The sequence below is a fragment of the Diospyros lotus genome, chromosome 14 (genome assembly GCF_014633365.1).
Source record: "Diospyros lotus cultivar Yz01 chromosome 14, ASM1463336v1, whole genome shotgun sequence".
NCBI lineage: Eukaryota > Viridiplantae > Streptophyta > Magnoliopsida > Ericales > Ebenaceae > Diospyros > Diospyros lotus.
In genome coordinates, this window is record NC_068351.1 from 26,621,011 (window position 1) to 26,641,871 (window position 20,861).

The 20,861-nt window shown below is 40.3% G+C and overlaps 1 protein-coding gene across 3 annotated transcripts in view; it reads right to left on the bottom strand.

The window, feature by feature from the left end:
- Positions 1-6,056, bottom strand: part of LOC127789719 (probable cyclic nucleotide-gated ion channel 5) — a 29,698-nt gene extending 23,642 nt beyond the window's left edge. The window contains exons 1-4 of one of the 3 annotated variants that reach the window (XM_052318675.1): positions 5,928-6,056; positions 3,880-4,079; positions 2,909-3,494; positions 1,752-1,964 (exon numbers count right to left, since the gene is read on the bottom strand). In XM_052318675.1, coding sequence (XP_052174635.1) covers positions 1,752-1,964; positions 2,909-3,494; positions 3,880-3,944 — 864 coding nt within the window. In that variant the 5' untranslated portion in view covers positions 3,945-4,079; positions 5,928-6,056. Of the gene's footprint in view, positions 1-1,751; positions 1,965-2,908; positions 3,495-3,879; positions 4,243-5,927 lie in introns of those variants that run through there. The other 2 variants (XM_052318674.1, XM_052318673.1) reach the window with 2 other exon arrangements.
- Between the last annotated feature and the right edge of the window lie 14,805 nt (positions 6,057-20,861).

Sequence of the window (20,861 nt, forward strand, 5' to 3'; positions counted from 1 at the left end):
TGAAAGGATCAAATATGATCCTCGGGAGGCCTCGAACCCCCGAACACTCAAGATGAAAGGATCAAATGTGATCATCGCAGGGCCTCGAACCCCTAACCAGAAAACATGAACGACTCAAAGGGGACCACCCCTACTAATTAAGGCACCAGTTCGGAGGCTACGAACCTCTGCCAGATGAAGACCAAAAGGCATCAGTTCGGAGGCTACGAACCTTCGCCAAACGAAGACTAAAGGGGACCATAGCCTCGGCCAGTGGCCCCCGAAGACAAGGCACACAGCCTCGGCCAGCGGCCTCGAAGATAAGGCAAGCGGCCTCGGCCACCGCAGCCTCGGCTAACGACCCCCAAAGATCAGGCACGTGGCCTTGGCCACCATAGCCTCGGCCAGTGGCCCCCGAAGACAAGGCACACAGCCTCAGCCAGCGGCCTCGAAGATAAGGCAAGCGGCCTCGGCCACCACAACCTTGACCAGCGGCCCCCGAAGATGAGGAATGCGGCCTCGACTAGCATAGCCTCGGCCCTAGGCCAAAAATAACAATAAAAATATATGTACTGATTTAAGAGCTGACCCTTTTTCTACTATAGGAAAATTCTCGAACGTCACTATCACCTCGAGCGACCTAATCACCCTTTGCATAGGAAGACTGAAAAGGCACCGGGAGACTTAAGAAGCGAATTCAGCATCCGAGACTGCTAACCCAAATTTTTAGCAGAACTTTTTTACAGAGGCTCAGAAAAACAGTGACAACTACTCCTTCAGCTGCCCAACCTCCTTACTCGATCAGCTCAAGGAGTGGGGGGGCAAGTGATGAGGGAATATTTACAGGGGGGCAATTTTACTGTACTACCCCTGGGAGGTTACCATTAACTCGGAGCCATGTGTGCCAGTAAAGACCAATATGCGATCGCCACGTGTCAAGACTTAGGAGCTCCGCTTATCTTTATAATCTTTATTATGATTTTGAACTGGAAAGAGATAAAGAAGAAGATTAAGTCAACCAATGATATCTTTAAATATCCCAAGAATTATCTCTATTAGGGAAGATTATCTTTTCTCCCCATGGAAAGGGGATCAACCTCTTTTTTTGAAATATATCTTATCTCCTAAGGGAAAGGCCACGGGACATCTATAAATAGAGGGCAACCTCTACAGGTATGGGGATCTGACTCCTAAGGGACTCTTTGATTATCTTTCATTACTGTTATTATACTCCTCAAAAACCCTACGAACTGACTTAAGCGTCGGAGGGATCACGGGGAGCAAGTCCCCACCCTTTTTGCAGGTACTTGGTCTGAGACAGAAGAAGGTGATCGGCTCCGCATCATCAATAACAATAGTAAAGTTGTTCCTTTTTATTTTTAATAGATCTGTTTGGATAATTGTAACTTGAAATTTTATTTATTTTTTGGTATAACTTTAGCCTATAAATAAGTATTGGTGATGCAATCATAAGTCAAATTGTAGCTTTGTAATAATATCATTGATCTCTCTCTTTCTCTCAATCTTCTGTCCTTCATCAAGACCTTTGTTTCTTTGTAGTTCTCATAGCATGGTCTATTCTCAAAGGGTCCGGAAATTAAGCAGTGCAATAACTTGTAACAACTGGTAAAAGAAAAGAAAAAGAAAAATCGAAGTACATGACATCTAAACAAGCGTGAAGCAAAAGGAGAGAGAGAGAGAGAGATGACGATCATGCTTGTAACACTGAGTTGTAATCATTAGCCACCCAACATAATTGTCTAGCTACTTACATGACTAGCAAGCAAGAACCACAACAAATAGTATGCAGCACCTGCCCAAGCTGTTTCAGCAAAGACCCCTGCAGACTTCTTGAGCTCTGAAGTTAATGGGACAAACCGGAAAAACCTGGGAATATATTGAAGAAAGACAATGAACATAAGTGCCCGTTTGGTAGATAAGACATGTGAACCTTCTCCTCGCTGAATAAATGTCCAAACTACAATCTGCACAGCATGGGAAGTTAGAAGTTAAAAACAAAAGCAAAGGTTGTGATCTTTAGCATCAATTAACAAAGAAAATGAAATGACAAGGGCAACAAATTCCAATCAGTAAGTTCATTGTACAATAAAATGTTTCTATAGAAACTATAATAATTTCTTTTCAGTAGAATCATTTGAAAATTCTGCAACAAAACTTTCGAATTGATGAAGACAATAATAAATGGGGCAGCCAGAATTTTTGGTCAACTACCAAAAATTTAAAACAGAAAAAACATATCACAAGCAAAAAGAAGGCATACATACTATGCTGAGTAACCCTATTAAGCCTAGATGTGGTTCATTACGCTGTGATGACAGACCATTCACATACAGATTAAACATTTACCACCAACTGTTAGCTCAACCTGAATGTGCATACTAGTGATCACATGACTGTAAAATATGAGAATCTAGAAATGCAGTTCAGAATTGGCTTCAAAGAACTTTAAATAATAAAAAAAAGAAAAGAACAAAACATAAAAGGCCTTCTACATAGGAATCAAAGCCATGACATATTAGCATGATGTAGGTTGCTGAGATGTGATGTCATTTCGATTTCAGGGCAGATAATTTCTAGAAGAGGAGAGAGGTTGATAACAATATACATTAAGTATTATTATACATTACATAAAGTGTCAATAGGACTACGAATTAAACTCAAAGTCAGGACAAAGTTTGAGGGGATACATTCCACGATTCCTCCACCACAAATTTCCCAAATTGAGGAGGCTCTTTCTGTTTAAAAACCCAACAGTTTTAGAATCCCCTTTGTGGTCCCTCTCTCTCTCTCTTCATCATGAATGTATGTAACATTTTGAAGATTACCATTAATATACAAGCAAATTTGTATGTGGCCATACAGGTGCTTGTAACTTTATTTAAGTAAATATATCAAGCATGAGTCAAACCTGTGGTAAAGGTAGCACAGATAGAAGATCAACGAGGAAATACCGCTGCAAGTATCTTGTTGCTATTTGTGCAGGGTCTATCACAAGCTCGCCTCGTCCAAAAACCCGAGATGATGGTGCAATATAAGCTGTTCGGAACTGGAAAGCCATTCTTACAAGGTAGAAAGCATCTATAGTTGTCCGCAAAGTTGTAATTGTGTATGCTAACTTTGTATCTATACCAAGGCAACTTTCGTTAAGATTGAAAACGGGAAGATAGAAAAACAAAGGATCCACTGATACTCCAACAATACATGATATGACCAAAAGCCTGTTCCAAAACAGGAGAGACTTGTCTTGAGGATCAAAAATCTTTTTCTGAGACACCTTAAGATCTTCTGGGAAAACTGCCTGACTGACTCCAGTTCTTAGTGAGCGGCCAAATGTCTTAAGTCCTTCAGATCCTCTTTTTACTCCTATCCTAAATGACTTTGATGCATTATCCTTGAGACGACTGCCTGAAGTCGGTCCCTCTATGCTAAATCCACACCTCTTCATTCCCCCAGTATCAGATGAAAATGATAGTCTAGAATCCAAATCATCCAACCTACAATAGAAATATGTGCCATTACATGCCAAAATTAGATGCCAAATTCAGCACAAATCCTCATGCTGAAAAGACAAAAATAGAGAATATGAAATGATCTAAGGAATTTTCTTTTATGTGTTCATTAATGGGAATAAAAAAGAATCATAGTTCAAATAGAAACCATATTTACGTCCAGATTCAAATAGCTGAGAAGCCTGATGATTTTCACTTCCCTTGCAGGACAGAAATAGAGAGTGCACACTCTACCTCAATTAAACAACAAATCAAATACCAAACAGGACCAAGATACAAAAGCATCTATTCTTATTTTCCTTCTTTTTTTTTTTTTTGGGCGGGGGGGGGCAGAAATTTCATGTTGAACAATGACAGACAGTTATTGTACCTTACAAATTTCTCTCTCTGGCCGCTGATATACTCTGATTTATAACCACCAGCACAATCAAACATTGTGTGGAACTAACTGCATGGGCGACAAATATAAGTCTCTCGTGTCAGCATCTACTGGAGAATTCAAGTCACCCATATATATAGTCCAAGTTGAAAATGGGAAACATCAAATACCATGTTGTCAGAAGCCCTGCACTACAAATTAAAACATTCAGATGCTATCATGCTAAGTTAACTCTGCTCAGCCAAACAATCAACCTTTGTCAGGAAAAAGAACTTCATTTTACATCTCTAGTCTTAACATGTGAAAATCAACATTGTTTTTAGTTTTTAAGAAAATCACGGAAACACCAAAAAGTTTTTCCATGTTCACTTATGTCTTTCATTCCAATTTCTATCCAACAATTGAACTGCTCGTTCTCTTATGGCTTCATCTTCACAGCATCAGTCCCATTTCTTTTTCTTCAGCTTCATTTCACAGAACTAGCACCATCTGGTTTTTCTTCTTCTTCCCCTCTGCATTGCCTGACCTCTTCCACGAGATCCACTGAGATTTATTCTCCATCACATCTGTAAACTGTTCTTCAAGACAAAAAAAAAAACCCTCTTCCTTCTGCACATCCCAGCCTCCTGCAATCTAGGTCCCCCTCCGCTGTTATGAGTTCTCTGTTTAATGCTGTAATGTGAATTCATTGTTGCATGGAGATAATAAATATTTATAGTATTTTAGAAGACTTTGATTCAGAAAGAATTTTATTTTCTATAAATTTTGTGCTAATAGTTTCTGAGCAAATTTCTTGTCTGTGAATATCATAATTTTTCTACCTCAAAATACTGCAAGAAACCATTTTTGCATTTTGTTTTCCATTATTGCATTTTGTTAACTATTATAGAGTGTTTACAGTACATGAAAATTTTAATTCAAGCCTTTCTTTTTTTTTTTTTTTAAATTAACCTTAGGTTTTTGTTGTGAGCCTTTTGTACTTTAAAGATGATCATATTTCTTAATGTAGTTAAGTGTGGCTTATAATTTACTTCATACTCATTTTTCGAAATTTTAATAATTGTTATATTTGAACTTGATTTATTCAATACTAACGTGAATTAACTTATACTTAACAATCATATAAATAAACAAACCTTCAACAAAAATAGAATCATCAAATGGAGTTTTCATATCTTTGAAAACGTATAATATCACCCAACAACAATGTCAATTTTTTATTTTTAATCAAAAACGAAACTGAAAACAAATATATGAAAACTAACAATGAAATCAAATGACCATTCATTTAAAAAAATCCAGAAAATGGATACCAAAAATAGAAAAGTTAGGTGATTTGCAACAAACCGCCACAATCATTTACCCAACATGGCTATGACCATACTGCATTCTCATCACTGATACCACCCCAAAAAATCTGTCTCTAAGACTTCTCCACCTCTTAGCAACAGAACTTGACATACAAAACCAAGAGACAATGGAAAGAGTAATAGGTGATCTGCTCCAACAAGAATATTCCCACTCCCAGGACTTTTAGGATAATGCAACAACAATCAAATCATGTCGTTCCGATATAGGCAGTTAGTTCTATTTTTATGCATGATGTGTCCAACCAAAAACCATAGATATCTCAAAAAAAAAAAAAAAAAAAAAAAAAAAAGGAAGAAAAAAATCATGACGTTGCCTTCTGTGTTCCAGACACTCAAGAGCCAGGTCTGTTGATTTCCAAATTATTTAAATTTTCAATGAAAATTTGACCAGAATTTGAAACATTATAGAATGAAATAAAATCTAGAAGAGCATACCGAAGGATGAAACAAGACTTTAGGCGGACAACATATTGTGATGCATATTATCGAATAAAAGATGATCAGTTAGTTTTGTTTGCAAAAGAATAGATTTCGTTGGTAGAATGATTATCATTTCTGTAATGGCCGCGCAATCAAAAGAACAAACAAAGACAAATCCATTTGGTTTATGTTCGACAACAAAGCGGCAGCGATAGAACATTATTAGATTAATAGAAGATATCAACTTACCGTGAAATTCTTCGATTTGGTCCTGTCCTCTGACGAAATAGAGATTTCGCGAAACTAGGATTTGCATTAGAGAGAGAGAGAGAGAGAGAGAGAGAGACGCGCTTTGCCTATTCTTGGATTGCGAAAGGCCTGCAAGAGAGGGAGAGAGACGACAAGTTCGAGCTTTGTGCTGCGACCGTCAACTGAATTTGGACCATTACAAATGATTCAACGGCTGGGCGCGAAACATTTATTAAGGGTAAATTATTAAAAAGAAAGGTATAGAGACGCTTTCTTAACAAGTCTAAGAATAGCTATTTGGCTAATTTACAAGGGCGACAATTGCGGGTATGGTCTCTGTTGATGGTGCAAGTTCCTTGAATTATCAATTTATTTTCACAACTTACCTCGTTAACTATGAAAATTCACCCTTATACATGTAAAAATATAGTGTTCGAACATAACCATCTATATGCAATTTCTACAAGGAATTAAGGATAAGATAATTTTACTCATAAATGAACAAAAATTGATAAAATGTAACAAGGAAATTTATCCTTGACAATCCACAATAACAATTATAAATCAACATTCTTGACACATAAAATTGCTTGTATCTAGTGTTTTTTTTTTCATATTGTTATTGTCAAAATACAATAATTAAGATTTGTAATGCGAGAATACTATAGTCAAGACGGAGTAAGATGAAAAAATTAACAGATATCTGCTCATGAAAATATGTAGTGGGTGGCTCCAATTCTCTAATTGTTTGTTAAGAGTGGTCTGGAAGGACACCAGGGCCCAGGAAAACCTCTTGGTTTTATCTACGAGGTGCTTCTAGTTAGAGTCTCGAATGAGTTCTCGGGTGCACTTCTAATAGAGGATTAATCACTTCAGGAGGAACTTCTTGGGTGTTCGGGGCAGAACTATGCTCATAGAAACAAATTAGAAGGCATGCGGGGATTCCTCACTCACGTATGCCTTCCAATGTTTAAGTGTATGAAGAAAAATGATTATTCGAGAGAACTCGTAGAGGTTTTGCTAGATGCACAATAAATAAAGAATGTAATTAATGAACATAAAAGAGTTACCTTTCTCGACGAGAGGGGCAATTTATAGTATTTTTTTTTACCAAATATTAGGGATGAACATGCATGCTTTGGATATGAGGACTCTGGTCCTTAGTCAAATTCGAACGAGGTTAAGAAAAATTTCCCCTGAGGACTTAGTGGCTTAGGGAGTTCTCCAGGAGAATATGGGCCTTATGACGAGTTGCAGGAATAGATTCTTGTCCTTTAATAGCTTGCTTGGGCAAAATTTCAAGGTGAGAGGAGATATTTCTGAGCGTTATCTATTATTTTGAGATTAATATAGCATCTCCAAGAGATTACATCCTTGTTCTGTAATGTATGGATTAGTTCCTTCAAGAGGAGTTGCACTATGGCTAAAGAGGCTTAGAACTTAATTAATTCCTCTCCCTCTAGTAATTAATTAATTATATGCATATTATACACTTAATTAATTGTGTACATGTTTTATACATATATTATGTATGGAGTGCAATTGAATATTGCAGAGAATAGGTTAGTGCTTGGGTCCATTGGACACTTTGCTTGAAAGGAATGTGTGCATGTAATTGAATATGTATATTATATACTTATATTATATGTATATTATTATGGATGGATTGCAATTAGAAATTGCATGGAGCAACCCAAAGTCGTGGGGCCCCTTGGGCACTTGAGGAATTGGAAGACTTGTATGTGGAGGAAGACTGGGGAAGAATTAGTGGTAGGCTCGCCAATTATTTTCAAACATGCGTTTATTTTGTGGCTAGTAGTGAAGGCAAAGTTTTTCAGTAGAGATAGATTGCATTTTTTAGACACAAATAAAGGATGTGGCCTTTGTAGGGCTTTTGATGAATCGATCCAGGATATATTTTTTAATTGTTTGGTCAATTCAAAGATTTGAGAGAGTATTAAATCATGGATTGGCATTCAAAGATTCATGTCTTCTCTAGCGAGTGAATTGAAAGGGCTTATAAAGGATACGCGAGGGACATCTTAGTAATGTAAGGTCAAGAACATAGCTTTTGCTTGTACTGTTTATCTTATATGGACAGTAAAGAATAGACATATTTTTGAAGGTCAACCATCAATCATGGATTCTATTATTCAAATGGTCAAAACACATATATACAAAGTTATTTTCTCTTTGTATTCTTATATTTTATCTCATTTTCAGGTCTTAACTATAGGTTATTAGTTTGTTCCGTCTTTTGTTTTACCTGAATATGTCCAGTATTCTTATACAGTTTATTTGATCAATTATACATATTTACTGTTGATAAAAAAAATTAGTGGCAGGCATGCTAGTGCATGGGGACCTTAAGGCACCTTGCATGGACAAAATGTGGGTAACACGTGCGGCTGGCATGGGGGAGATTGCATGCAGGTGGTGGCCCACGCATGACTCATTGCTGTTGGGAAGATGGCTGGCAGCTGGGAGTAGCCAGGAGGAAGGCTGTGCAGGCAGGCAGTTGGCTGGAAGCAACCCAGGAGGAAGGAAGTGGGCGGGTGGTTGGAAGCATGCGGCTTCCGGCTGGCCCTTGCAGCCAAGCAGCTGGCTGGAACCATGCGACTTCCAGTAGCTGGAGGGTTCTGTGCTTCCGAGTGGAAGGCCATGCGACCTTTAGGGTGTCCGTGAGCGACTAGCGAGAGAAAGGCCATGCGGACAGTCGGGTGGAAGGTGTAACAACCCACTCCCACTTATAAGCGCTATCGGTGAATAATCAATCGGATTACTCATATGACAAACCAACAACTGAAGGGTTTAACTATATTTCCATAGGAAATGCCCTAGGTGGGCACTAGGTTTCGTCATTCCCATCGTTTCACTCAAGGAATTGGTTCCAAAACATAAAATGAAACACAACGAAATGGGATCCAAAATCCAAGTGAGCTTCACATTTCTTCATCTCACCTCACAACAAGCCAAAGGTGATCCAGGCACAAAAGTAGCACATCAAACTTCGTTGAGTACTAGGAATTTATGGGAACGTACCTTTTCGATCCTTACCTGATCCGAAACTCGGCTTCACCAACTAAATGTTAGATATAAGCCCTTAAGACCAGTTCTAGTGACACAATAGGGCTTGATCTTGTAATTCTTTAAACCTTATTTAATGGCAAGTTTTATGTTTGATTGAAATTGCAATATGATTTAAATTGAACATACAAATATCCTTTAGTATAATAAGGAGTGGATACCATTCTTAATTGTTAAGAATAATCGAGACGGTTAATCCACAATACGTTATACTATAAATATGTTCCTGGCCATAGAGTTTCTAACTTGGATAATTAGTAACTCGCAAAGGCTGGCACATCGTCTTCCTCCTTGTTCGGTATAAGATGCCGAAAGACAAGATTGGTGGGTCTCGTACCACTCTGTATAAAATACAGAAGAAAGACGAGTGGGTGCTCGTTATAGGAACGAGTTCACTGAACGGGACTATTAATATTGAATCACATGGGTTTTATCTCACGGGTCAATGATTTAATATTAACTACGGATTTGCATTAGTCCTTAGACCTGAGATGACATGGATATCTGTGTGTTAGTGGATTAGGATATCAGCGATATTATATGGTTGTCCTAATCAGGGATAACCGTACGTATCTATGTGCCTAGTTCAGTGACACACGAGGTATGTGTGCATCAGACATGGAATCTATCATCTCGAGATATACGAGGAAGATATCCTATGCGATCCAGTGGTCACTTGACGATAAATCCTTGGCCGAGGTAATATGATGGCGGAATTTGGATTCCGTAGAGGTTGTGTCATATTAGTCAAGTGTGATTATTGGATTTGGTCATACGACGAGATCGAGAGATTTGACCTACTGACCGTGATCTCATATCTCGTCGGGATATAGTATGATAGAGGGACTGTATTGCAGGACACCGTAATGTAAGGTTCACATTCCCGCTTCACATTAAATTGGGTAATCATGACATATTGCTAGATGTCACTCGTGATTTACGAGAATTAATAATTGATTAATTCTCGTTGCCAGTTTAATTGTGAACCCAGAAAGTCCCACCCAATAGAAATCGTTTTTAAAAGAAAAAGGGGGCAAATTTAGTAATTATGGAATTACTAAATTATAAATGCAATTATTTAAGAAATAAGAATAATTAAATAAGTAATATGATTATTTATTTAATTATTAATTTGGTTTGGGCCTTTTGCTAGCACCTAAAGCCCAGCCCAATAGCATTTAGGGTTTTAGGGTTTCTTGTTTATAAATATAACATTAAACCCAAAATCCAATCAATAAGTTAGTTGAATCAAAACGGAAATTTTAGAGAAAATTTCCGAGTCCCCTTTTTCTCTCAAGTCTATTGAAGTCTTGACGATTTCGGGTGGACCGACTCGGCATCTCACGCGTGGGAGATATCAGGCGGGTTATCGGCAACGAAATCAGATTTTGCTTCGAGGTAACTTTTCGTTTTATGTCTTCGATTTAACCGTAAGATTTGAAAAACGTGATACCAATAAAATCAGATTTTATTTTCCGCTGCGTATGATCAGATCAATGTTTTCTAACAGTGGTATCAGAGCCATCGTTTTTCCAAACTTATGGTTTTAATTTATTTGTTTGTCGGATATTATTTTGTGTTTTGAATCAAAAATAAACTTATGTATATGAGATATACATATGTATATGTTGCTGGAAGAACAAAACAAAGATTATTTTATTTAAATGTTCTATTAAAAATGTTTGCTGGGACGTCAAACTATATATATATATATGTATATATGTAATATATATATATTATATACTTGCAGAAAACCAAAGAAGGAAACAGCAAAGGGAAGCGGCGGATTCGATCCGCCGCCGCCGTTGGGCGGCGCTGATGGCCGCGGCACCGCTGGGCGGTGCCGGCAGGCTGGTCGGCGCTGCTGGGCGGCGCCAGATGCTGCGATCGGCGCCGCCAGCGGCGCCCATGGCCGAAGGCCGCGCTGCTGGGCAGCGCGGCCATGGCTGCTGCTGCGACCGCCGTCGCTGTCGGCGACGGTGGCCGCAGGGGTGGGAGGTGGCTGCTGGGCAGCCACCTGGAAGAGGGGCCACCGCCTAAGGCGGTGGCGAGGGGTGCACGACGCGGGCATGCCCCGCGGCCGCCTAGGGCGGCGTGTGCCCCCTCGACGTGGGCTGGGCCCGCGTCCCCTTAGCTGGGCTGCGGGCCTGGCCCGCGAGCGCGGCCTTGGCCGCGCTCATGGGCCGGGCCAAGGGCCCGGCCACTGGCCTCGTGCACGCGGCCTGCATGGCCGCGTGCCTTGCGCGGGCGGGCACGCGCGTGCGCCCATGGCGCGCGGCCGCGCTTGCACGCGCGTGTGCGGCGCCCCCACCCCATTTTTCCATTTTTGTTTTTTTTTTAATTTATTTTAAATATTTTCCAGCAAATTTAATTTAAAAAAAAAAAAAAATTTAAATTATTATTTTTCAAAGCACTTAAGGTATAAATGTTATACACATGTCCGACAATCAGATAAATTTTATAATATGCTTTTAATTGTTAAATAGCATGTTGTGAATGCTTTGTCGCATATCGGTATTAGTCATGGACTTAGGACACTACATAGATGATGTATGTGTTGTGTGGATGTATGGATTATTTTATTTGATGGCCTGCGTGCCGAGATTTGCCGTTTTTGGATAACGGTTGTAAAATTAATTATTTAATTTTATTTTCGCTTTTATTCCATTGTAAAAGTAGTTTATAGTAAATGTAAAAGCGATGATTCAATCAATGGAGGCACGACATGGAATGGAGTCATCAAGGGTGAAACAATCGAAGAAACGAAGACCCTATGTAAATGGGTTATGCTTGTAATAGTTATAAGCAGTTTTCCTTTTATGCACCCACGTATGCACTGCACGTTTCCAATGGCTGGAATCGTGCTTAGTATGCATGTTTGAGTCCATGACTATATCGACTATATTATGCAATGTTTATTTTACATAGTTGATGTATGATGATTAAAACGTTGTATGTGTAAAGTGAGACCTAAAAATTAGACCGAAAATCTCCCATATTTATAAAATTAAATTGTAACCGATTAGACCTTAAGAGTTAAGGCAATTTAATCGGGGCTCTCCATCACGGTAGAGATTAGGGCATTTTGATTCGTGTGTTGACCGGCTATGGATACATAGGGGTTGCACACTGGTTAAAATGTTTTTAATTTCTATTTATCATTTGATGAGACGGGAATGCACAAATATTGAGACCCAAGAACCTATTATGTGAGGGGATCGATATTCAACTGTGCAGACTTGTCAGCGTGATGGTATAATTTAACCATGTTCAATTGCCAAGAAACTATTATGTGAGGTACATTGGACTGGGAGCCAAAATAATATTTGGGGCCGTACATGAGATGTACTGGACAAGAGTTGTCCACTTATTGAATTTATTATTCCAAGAATCTATTATGTGAGGAATAATAAGTTTAATAAGAATCCAAATACCCACTGGAATTCATGCCAACGTGAATTCACATTTTCCTTCATTGGGAGTAAGGAATCTGATAAACTTAGTGGGAGGCACTGTTTGATTTAAAGACCAAAGTCAAATAGTTAAGGAAAACAAGATATCTAATAATCTATTTATTTTCTGCAGATACATCAAATGGCTTCATTGCACCCACTTACAAGAAATCTTGACAAGCACCAATTAACTGGACCAAATTTCAATGATTGGCTCTTAAACTTGAAACTGATTTTGAACTTGGAAAAAATTACTTATGTATTGGATGCTCCTGTACCCGTGCCTGCTAATGATGATGGAGGGGAAAGTGTTCCTCAAAACATTACTCAAGAGGAGCAAGATACTCTTACCAAGTGGCGAGATGATGATCTCACCGCTAGGAGTTATATGCTTGTTTCAATGAGTAGTGAATTACAGCGTCAACATGCGAATATGCCTGACGCGTACTCTATCATCACACGCCTACAAGAGTTGTATGGTGAACAAAGTCGGAGTGCAAGATATGAGATATCTAAGGCACTATTTAGGGCAAAGATGTCTCTGGGAGGATCAGTGGGAGAACACGTTCTCAAAATGATCTCCCTGTTAGAGAAGTTGAAGGGTTTGGGGGATGAGTTGAATCCTCACCTCCAAATTGATTTGATCCTTCAGTCTTTGCCAGATTCGTATGGAAATTTCATATCGAATTTCTATATGAATAAAATAGAGTGTACTCCGGCTGAGTTGATGAACATGCTTATTACGGCACAAAACAACATGAAAACGGGTACTGTGATGGCTGTTACCTCTTCCAGTAAGACTAGGAAGGGGAAAGGCAAGAAAAAGGCCACACAAGTACCACAGGGGGCCAAGACAATAAGTAAGAAGAAGGGAAAACCTGTTGCCAAAGGAAAATGTTTCCACTGTGGCAAGGACGGGCACTGGAAGAGGAACTGCAAAGACTACCTCAGTTCCTTGAAGAAGGAAGCGGAAGGTATGATGATAGTTCACGAGTATTTTTCCATTGCTCATTGTTCTACTTTATGGATTCTAGATTCTGGAGCGACAACTCATGTTTGTGCTTCTGTACAGGATCTGGAGCAAAGTAGAAGGCTCGCAGATGATGAGATCGTGCTGAAGGTGGCAAACGGGGCAAGAGTTGCAGCCACGGCTATTGGCACTGTTACTTTATCTTTATTGCATGGACATAGTTTAGTTTTAAACAATTGTTTATGTGTACCTGGAGCTTTTAAGAACATTATTTCTATTCCTGCTTTAGTGAAAGAGAATTATGAATTTTCTTTTAAAAATAATGTTTGTGAGATTTATTTTGGAAATAAATTGATTGCTTCTGGTAATTTTGTCAATGGTCTATACATTTTGAATGTAACTGTTGATAATGATAAAAATCTGCGTGTATTGAATAATAACAAGAGACAAAGGGATAACCCAAATCCCAAAATTCTGTGGCATCATCGATTAGGTCATATAGGGGATGATAGAATCACTAGGTTGGAGAAAGATGGGCTTCTTGGCCCATTGGGTTCTGAACCTTATCCAACATGTGAATCTTGTATCCTAGGCAAAATGACCAAATCACCCTTTGTTGGACAAGGGGTTAGAGTTACAGAATTGTTGGGACTCATACATTCTGATGTATGTGGGCCAATTAATGTAATGGCCCGAGGGGGTTATCAATATTTCATAACTTTTACAGATGATATGTCTAGATATGGATATGTTTATCTTATGAGACATAAATCTGAATCTTTTGAAATGTTTAAAGATTTTAAAGCTGAAGTAGAAAATCAAACTGGTAAAAAGATAAAAGCCTTACGATCAGATCGTGGAGGCGAATATCTGAGTCACGAGTTTGAAGATTTTCTTAAAGTCTCGGGTATTATTTCACAACGCACTCCACCAGGAACACCTCAACTGAACGGGGTTTCAGAAAGGAGGAATCGGACTCTATTAGATATGGTCCGAAGCATGTTAAGTTATTCTGACTTACCATTGTTCCTATGGGGTCATGCCCTTCTTACTGCAATATACCTTCTAAATAGAGTACCTTCCAAGTCAGTTCCTACAACACCACATGAGATATGGTTTGGTAGGAAACCAAGTCTTAAACATGTTAAGATTTGGGGATGTACAGCTTTTGTGAAAAAGCTTAAATCAGAAAAACTTGAAACTCGATCTTTAAAGGGTAGTTTCATAGGTTATCCTAAGGATACCTTAGGATATGAATTCTATATTCCTGAGTTGCAACAAGTAGTTGTTAGCAGAAACGCAATTTTTCTTGAAAAAGAGTTTATTCAAGAAGGTGGAACAAAAAGGAAGATAGAACTTGGTGAAGAGTTCGCCGAACCTGAATCTATCCCACAAGATGACCAATTACCAAGTGAAGAGACAAGGCTGAGTCTTACACCTCCCAATAGGAGGAGTGAGAGGATACCTCGGCCACCTGAGAGATATGGTTTCCTAAGTGAACAAGAGTTGTTCTTAGTAGGAGACCATGATCACTCAGATGACCCTACCACTTACCGAGAGGCGATGTCAGACATCGACTCACAAAGATGGCTAGAGGCTATGAAATCTGAAATGGATTCCATGTATTCGAACCAGGTCTGGACTCTTGTAGATCCACCAAGAGGTATAGTACCTATTGGATGTAAATGGGTCTTCAAGAAGAAGATAGGTTTGGATGGAAAGGTAGAGACCTACAAAGCAAGACTAGTGGCAAAAGGTTATCGTCAAAGGCAAGGTGTTGACTATGAGGAAACCTTTTCTCCAGTTGTCATGCTTAAATCCATTAGGATTCTACTAGCCATTGCCGCTCATTATGATTATGAGATTTGGCAAATGGATGTGAAGACAGCTTTTCTAAATGGTTATATAGATCAAGATATCTATATGGAACAACCTGAAGGCTTCACACCCAAGGATCAAACAGGAAAGGTATGCAAGCTTAAGAGATCCATTTATGGTCTTAAGCAAGCATCCAGGAGTTGGAACATTCGTTTTGATAATGAAGTCAAATTGTTTGGGTTCATTCAAAACATTGACGAGCCCTGTGTATACAAAAAGGTTAGTGGGAGCGCGATTGCGTTTTTGGTCTTATATGTTGATGACATCCTACTCATTGGGAATGATGTAGGATTGCTATCAAAAATAAAAGCATGGTTGTCAAGTACGTTCTCCATGAAAGATTTGGGAGAAGCTGCCTACATTCTCGGCATTCGGATCTATAGGGATAGAACCAAGAGATTGATAGGGCTCTCCCAAACCAAGTACATAGAAAGAGTGTTGAAGAGGTTCAACATGGAGGATTCCAAGAGAGGCCTGTTGCCCTTCAGACATGGAATCCACCTCTCTCGAGATATGTGTCCCAAAACACAAGAAGAGAGAGATCGCATGTCTAGGATTCCTTATGCTTCGGCAATAGGAAGCCTAATGTATGCAATGTTATGTACTAGGCCTGATATCGCTCATGCTGTAAGTGTTACAAGCAGATATCAATCTAATCCAGGTGAGCAACACTGGATTGCTGTTAAGAACATCCTTAAGTACTTGAGAAGAACTAAGGATTTGATTCTCACATATGGAACGGGAGAACTTAAAGTGGAAGGTTATACAGATTCTGATTTCCAATCAGATATTGATGATAGAAAGTCTATCTCAGGCTATGTGTTTACTTGCAATGGTGGAGTATTTAGTTGGAAAAGTTCCAAACAAGATACTACCGCCGATTCTACTACAGAAGCCGAGTATATCGCGGCATCCGATGCTGCGAAGGAAGCTGTCTGGATCAAGAAGTTTGTGACAGAACTTGGAGTGGTTCCCTCAATAGAGTCTGCCGTGCCCTTGTTTTGCGACAACAATGGGGCCATAGCGCAAGCCAAGGAACCAAGGTCTCACCAAAAGTCCAAACACATTGAGAGACGCTTTCATCTCATTCGAGAGATTGTTGGGAGAGGAGATGTCAATGTGCAGAGAGTAGATACATCAGAGAATGCAGCAGATCCGCTGACCAAGGCCATGAACCAGAAGCAACTAGATTCTCATCTAGATAGATGGGGTATGAGATACCATTCAGAATGGTCTTAGGGCTAGTGGGAGATTGTTAGATATAAGCCCTTAAGACCAGTTCTAGTGACACAATAGGGCTTGATCTTGTAATTCTTTAAACCTTATTTAATGGCAAGTTTTATGTTTGATTGAAATTGCAATATGATTTAAATTGAACATACAAATATCCTTTAGTATAATAAGGAGTGGATACCATTCTTAATTGTTAAGAATAATCGAGACGGTTAATCCACAATACGTTATACTATAAATATGTTCCTGGCCATAGAGTTTCTAACTTGGATAATTAGTAACTCGCAAAGGCTGGCACATCGTCTTCCTCCTTGTTCGGTATAAGATGCCGAAAGACAAGATTGGTGGGTCTCGTACCACTCTGTATAAAATACAGAAGAAAGACGAGTGGGTGCTCGTTATAGGAACGAGTTCACTGAACGGGACTATTAATATTGAATCACATGGGTTTTATCTCACGGGTCAATGATTTAATATTAACTACGGATTTGCATTAGTCCTTAGACCTGAGATGACATGGATATCTGTGTGTTAGTGGATTAGGATATCAGCGATATTATATGGTTGTCCTAATCAGGGATAACCGTACGTATCTATGTGCCTAGTTCAGTGACACACGAGGTATGTGTGCATCAGACATGGAATCTATCATCTCGAGATATACGAGGAAGATATCCTATGCGATCCAGTGGTCACTTGACGATAACTCCTTGGCCGAGGTAATATGATGGCGGAATTTGGATTCCGTAGAGGTTGTGTCATATTAGTCAAGTGTGATTATTGGATTTGGTCATACGACGAGATCGAGAGATTTGACCTACTGACCGTGATCTCATATCTCGTCGGGATATAGTATGATAGAGGGACTGTATTGCAGGACACCGTAATGTAAGGTTCACATTCCCGCTTCACATTAAATTGGGTAATCATGACATATTGCTAGATGTCACTCGTGATTTACGAGAATTAATAATTGATTAATTCTCGTTGCCAGTTTAATTGTGAACCCAGAAAGTCCCACCCAATAGAAATCGTTTTTAAAAGAAAAAGGGGGCAAATTTAGTAATTATGGAATTACTAAATTATAAATGCAATTATTTAAGAAATAAGAATAATTAAATAAGTAATATGATTATTTATTTAATTATTAATTTGGTTTGGGCCTTTTGCTAGCACCTAAAGCCCGGCCCAATAGCATTTAGGGTTTTAGGGTTTCTTGTTTATAAATATAACATTAAACCCAAAATCCAATCAATAAGTTAGTTGAATCAAAACGGAAATTTTAGAGAAAATTTCCGAGTCCCCTTTTTCTCTCAAGTCTATTGAAGTCTTGACGATTTCGGGTGGACCGACTCGGCATCTCACGCGTGGGAGATATCAGGCGGGTTATCGGCAACGAAATCAGATTTCGCTTCGAGGTAACTTTTCGTTTTATGTCTTCGATTTAACCGTAAGATTTGAAAAACGTGATACCAATAAAATCAGATTTTATTTTCCGCTGCGTATGATCAGATCAATGTTTTCTAACACTAAAGCCATATACATCAATCAATCTCACAATCACCCATCACACCACGATCATTACAACAACTAGTTACAACTAGCGCACAACAACATTTACATTCAATCACATGAATACATATATGACTATATACCATATACAAACTCAGGTGACAACGCTAGTCGTCACATCATCCTCCTGACACCATCCCTGCTTGCATCTAGGCTCGCAATATCTACAACATGAGGTAAAACCTCATGAGTCATAAAGACTCAGTAAGGGCGCAATTCATAAGTAAATGAAGCATGAGAGAGCATGTAATGCAAAAATGCAATGTAAATGGGTAGTCTTCCATGCCCTCATAACCTCCATAGGTTAAGGCATCAACCAACCTTTCCCACAACACTAGTCATCCATATGGCCATAGGTACACTAGAACTCATATCATACAAGTATTAACTACTATATGCAACTCATAAAGAAAAACATTTACAAATGCATGCAAGACCACCACCCTTGGGGTCATCCCTTACCTGACTTGAAGCCTCTTCTACTAAGAACAAGAACGCTTGCCTGAACTCTGAGCTTCTCTAGGATCATCGCCTCTCCGATCGTACCTAGAAGCGATATAAATCCCAACTATACATCAGACATTAAACTAGTGCTCATATTTTTGCCACACACCACAAAAATCACCCATCAACAAATTTTCAAACAACCCAACCAAGGGTTTTATCCAACCATCACTTCACATTTCATTATCTCCCATAATGAAAATAACTAGAAAAGAATTAAATTAATTTACCTCAACCAATTTGAAGTTGTTGTGCCAAAGAAATTGGGGCAAGAAATTAAGCAAATAAGTTGCGCAAAGAACGCAGCAGTGTGCGACAAGTTCGCGGCACACTGCCGTAAGCCCTCAAATTAAGCAAGCCCTCAAATCATTGCATAGGCTCACGGTAGTGTGCCGCAAGCTCGCGGCACACTGCCGTAAGCCCCTCACCGCCCGCTTGCTAGCAACAGCTTCTCGGCTAGCGGTAAATGCCGCAATCTCGCGGGCTAGCGACACAGTGTATCATGCCGCGAGCTCGCCGTAAAAAGAGCAGGGGCTCGCGGCACAAATCCAAGTGTGCCGCGAGCCCAACCTCCTATACTGCCGCAAGCCCCCAAGCTTGCGGCAAACTCGACCCTGTGGCAGATCAATGGCTTGCGGCGGTGTGTGTCTCCCGAACAAACCAAGAGCCCCATTCGGCGAGTGCCACGTGTCGACACCAGCCACCCTTGAAAATCGCACCCTATAAATATCCAGCTAGAAGACAGTGAACAGGACTTCCGACTGGGGTAAAAAATCTGGACATTTTGGATACACTTTTACTGTTCTCTTTTTCGTGAACAATTACCTTAATGTGGAGGACTGACTTTAGCATCGGAGGGTCTTCGCGGGGAAGATTCCCGCGAGCCTTCTAACCCATTTTCTCAGCATTAATAGGGTTAAAATTTGCGGCGAACCTTGTGGCGAAGCTTTGCGGCAAACCTTGTGGCGAAGCTAGCGGCGAAGCTTGCGGCAAATCTCGTGGCGTAGCTTGCGGCAAACCTTGCGGCGAAGCCTTGTGGCAAATCTTGTGGCAAAGCTTGTGGCGAAGCTAGTGGCGAAGCCTTGCGGCAAACCTTGCGGTGAAGCTAGCAGCGAAGCTTGTGGCGAAGCTAATGGCGAAGCTTGTGGCGAAGCCTTCTGGCGAACCTAGTGGCGAAGCTAGTGGCGAAAGTTAGTGGCGAAGCCTTGCGGCGAGCACCCTAGCAGCAATTTCCCTTGAAGCGACATCTCTTACAGCAACCCAACTCCACTTGACACCAAGCTCGCGTGGACCCCACATCACAAATTTCAATTGTTGTATTTTGGCAACAACAATTTGGTGTGGTCTGTGGGAAACGCAACAAAAAGCCAATCTTAACACGAGATGCCGAGAGCGACAAGATCAGCTGGTTTGGCAAACCAGCCTAACCCTACCCGGAGGAGCGCTCGCACAAGGACAGGAGACCCCAGCCAAGTACACCCTACAGTACCTGGACCTTTGGAAGATCATCTAGACAATGAGGTGCGCTTGGGAAACATTCCAATGCTTGAAGGTAATCAGGTTATCGGATTTGGGGGTTTGGAGCACTCAGAGCAGGGGGAGATACACGCCGTCGGGTGGGGGAGACAGGCGATCAGACAAGGGAGGTAGGTCTCGCCCCCAATACCAGCGAATCAGGAACAACACTCCCTAGGATAGTCCTCGATTCCTCGAAGGAACCCAGCGACGACATCGGTACCCCTGGAACCGTCTGGAATAGCCCCTCCCCCCCCCCCCACGGTCCCACTGTCAGATTAGGAGCTATTACGGAAGAATTTTGAAGAGCTAAAACACCAGAATGATGAGTTAAGGACAAACAACGAGGAGAACATGAAAAGATTACAAGGGATTACTGCCCTTTTGCATGAATTGATGCCGTACATCCATATTCCCCGCATGGGACAAGCAGGGGCCGAGGGAGAACACTAGAGATCCCAAAACAACCCCCTGAGGACCCCAAGACAAAGGATAAGAATTTGGACTCCTAGGCCTAATGACCCAGTCTGGGAAACAACAAACCCAAGGGAAAATCACGACAGGAGACAAGGGAAAGCCCCCATGTATGAAGAAATGACAGAAAGCACCCACTCAAGAGCTCTTTGCGTCCCATCTCTACATAGGAACGAAACAGAAAAAGAAACGCTCAGAGCGTTCGATCTCAAACGCCTAATGAAGAAGTGCTAGAGCAGAAACAAGTTG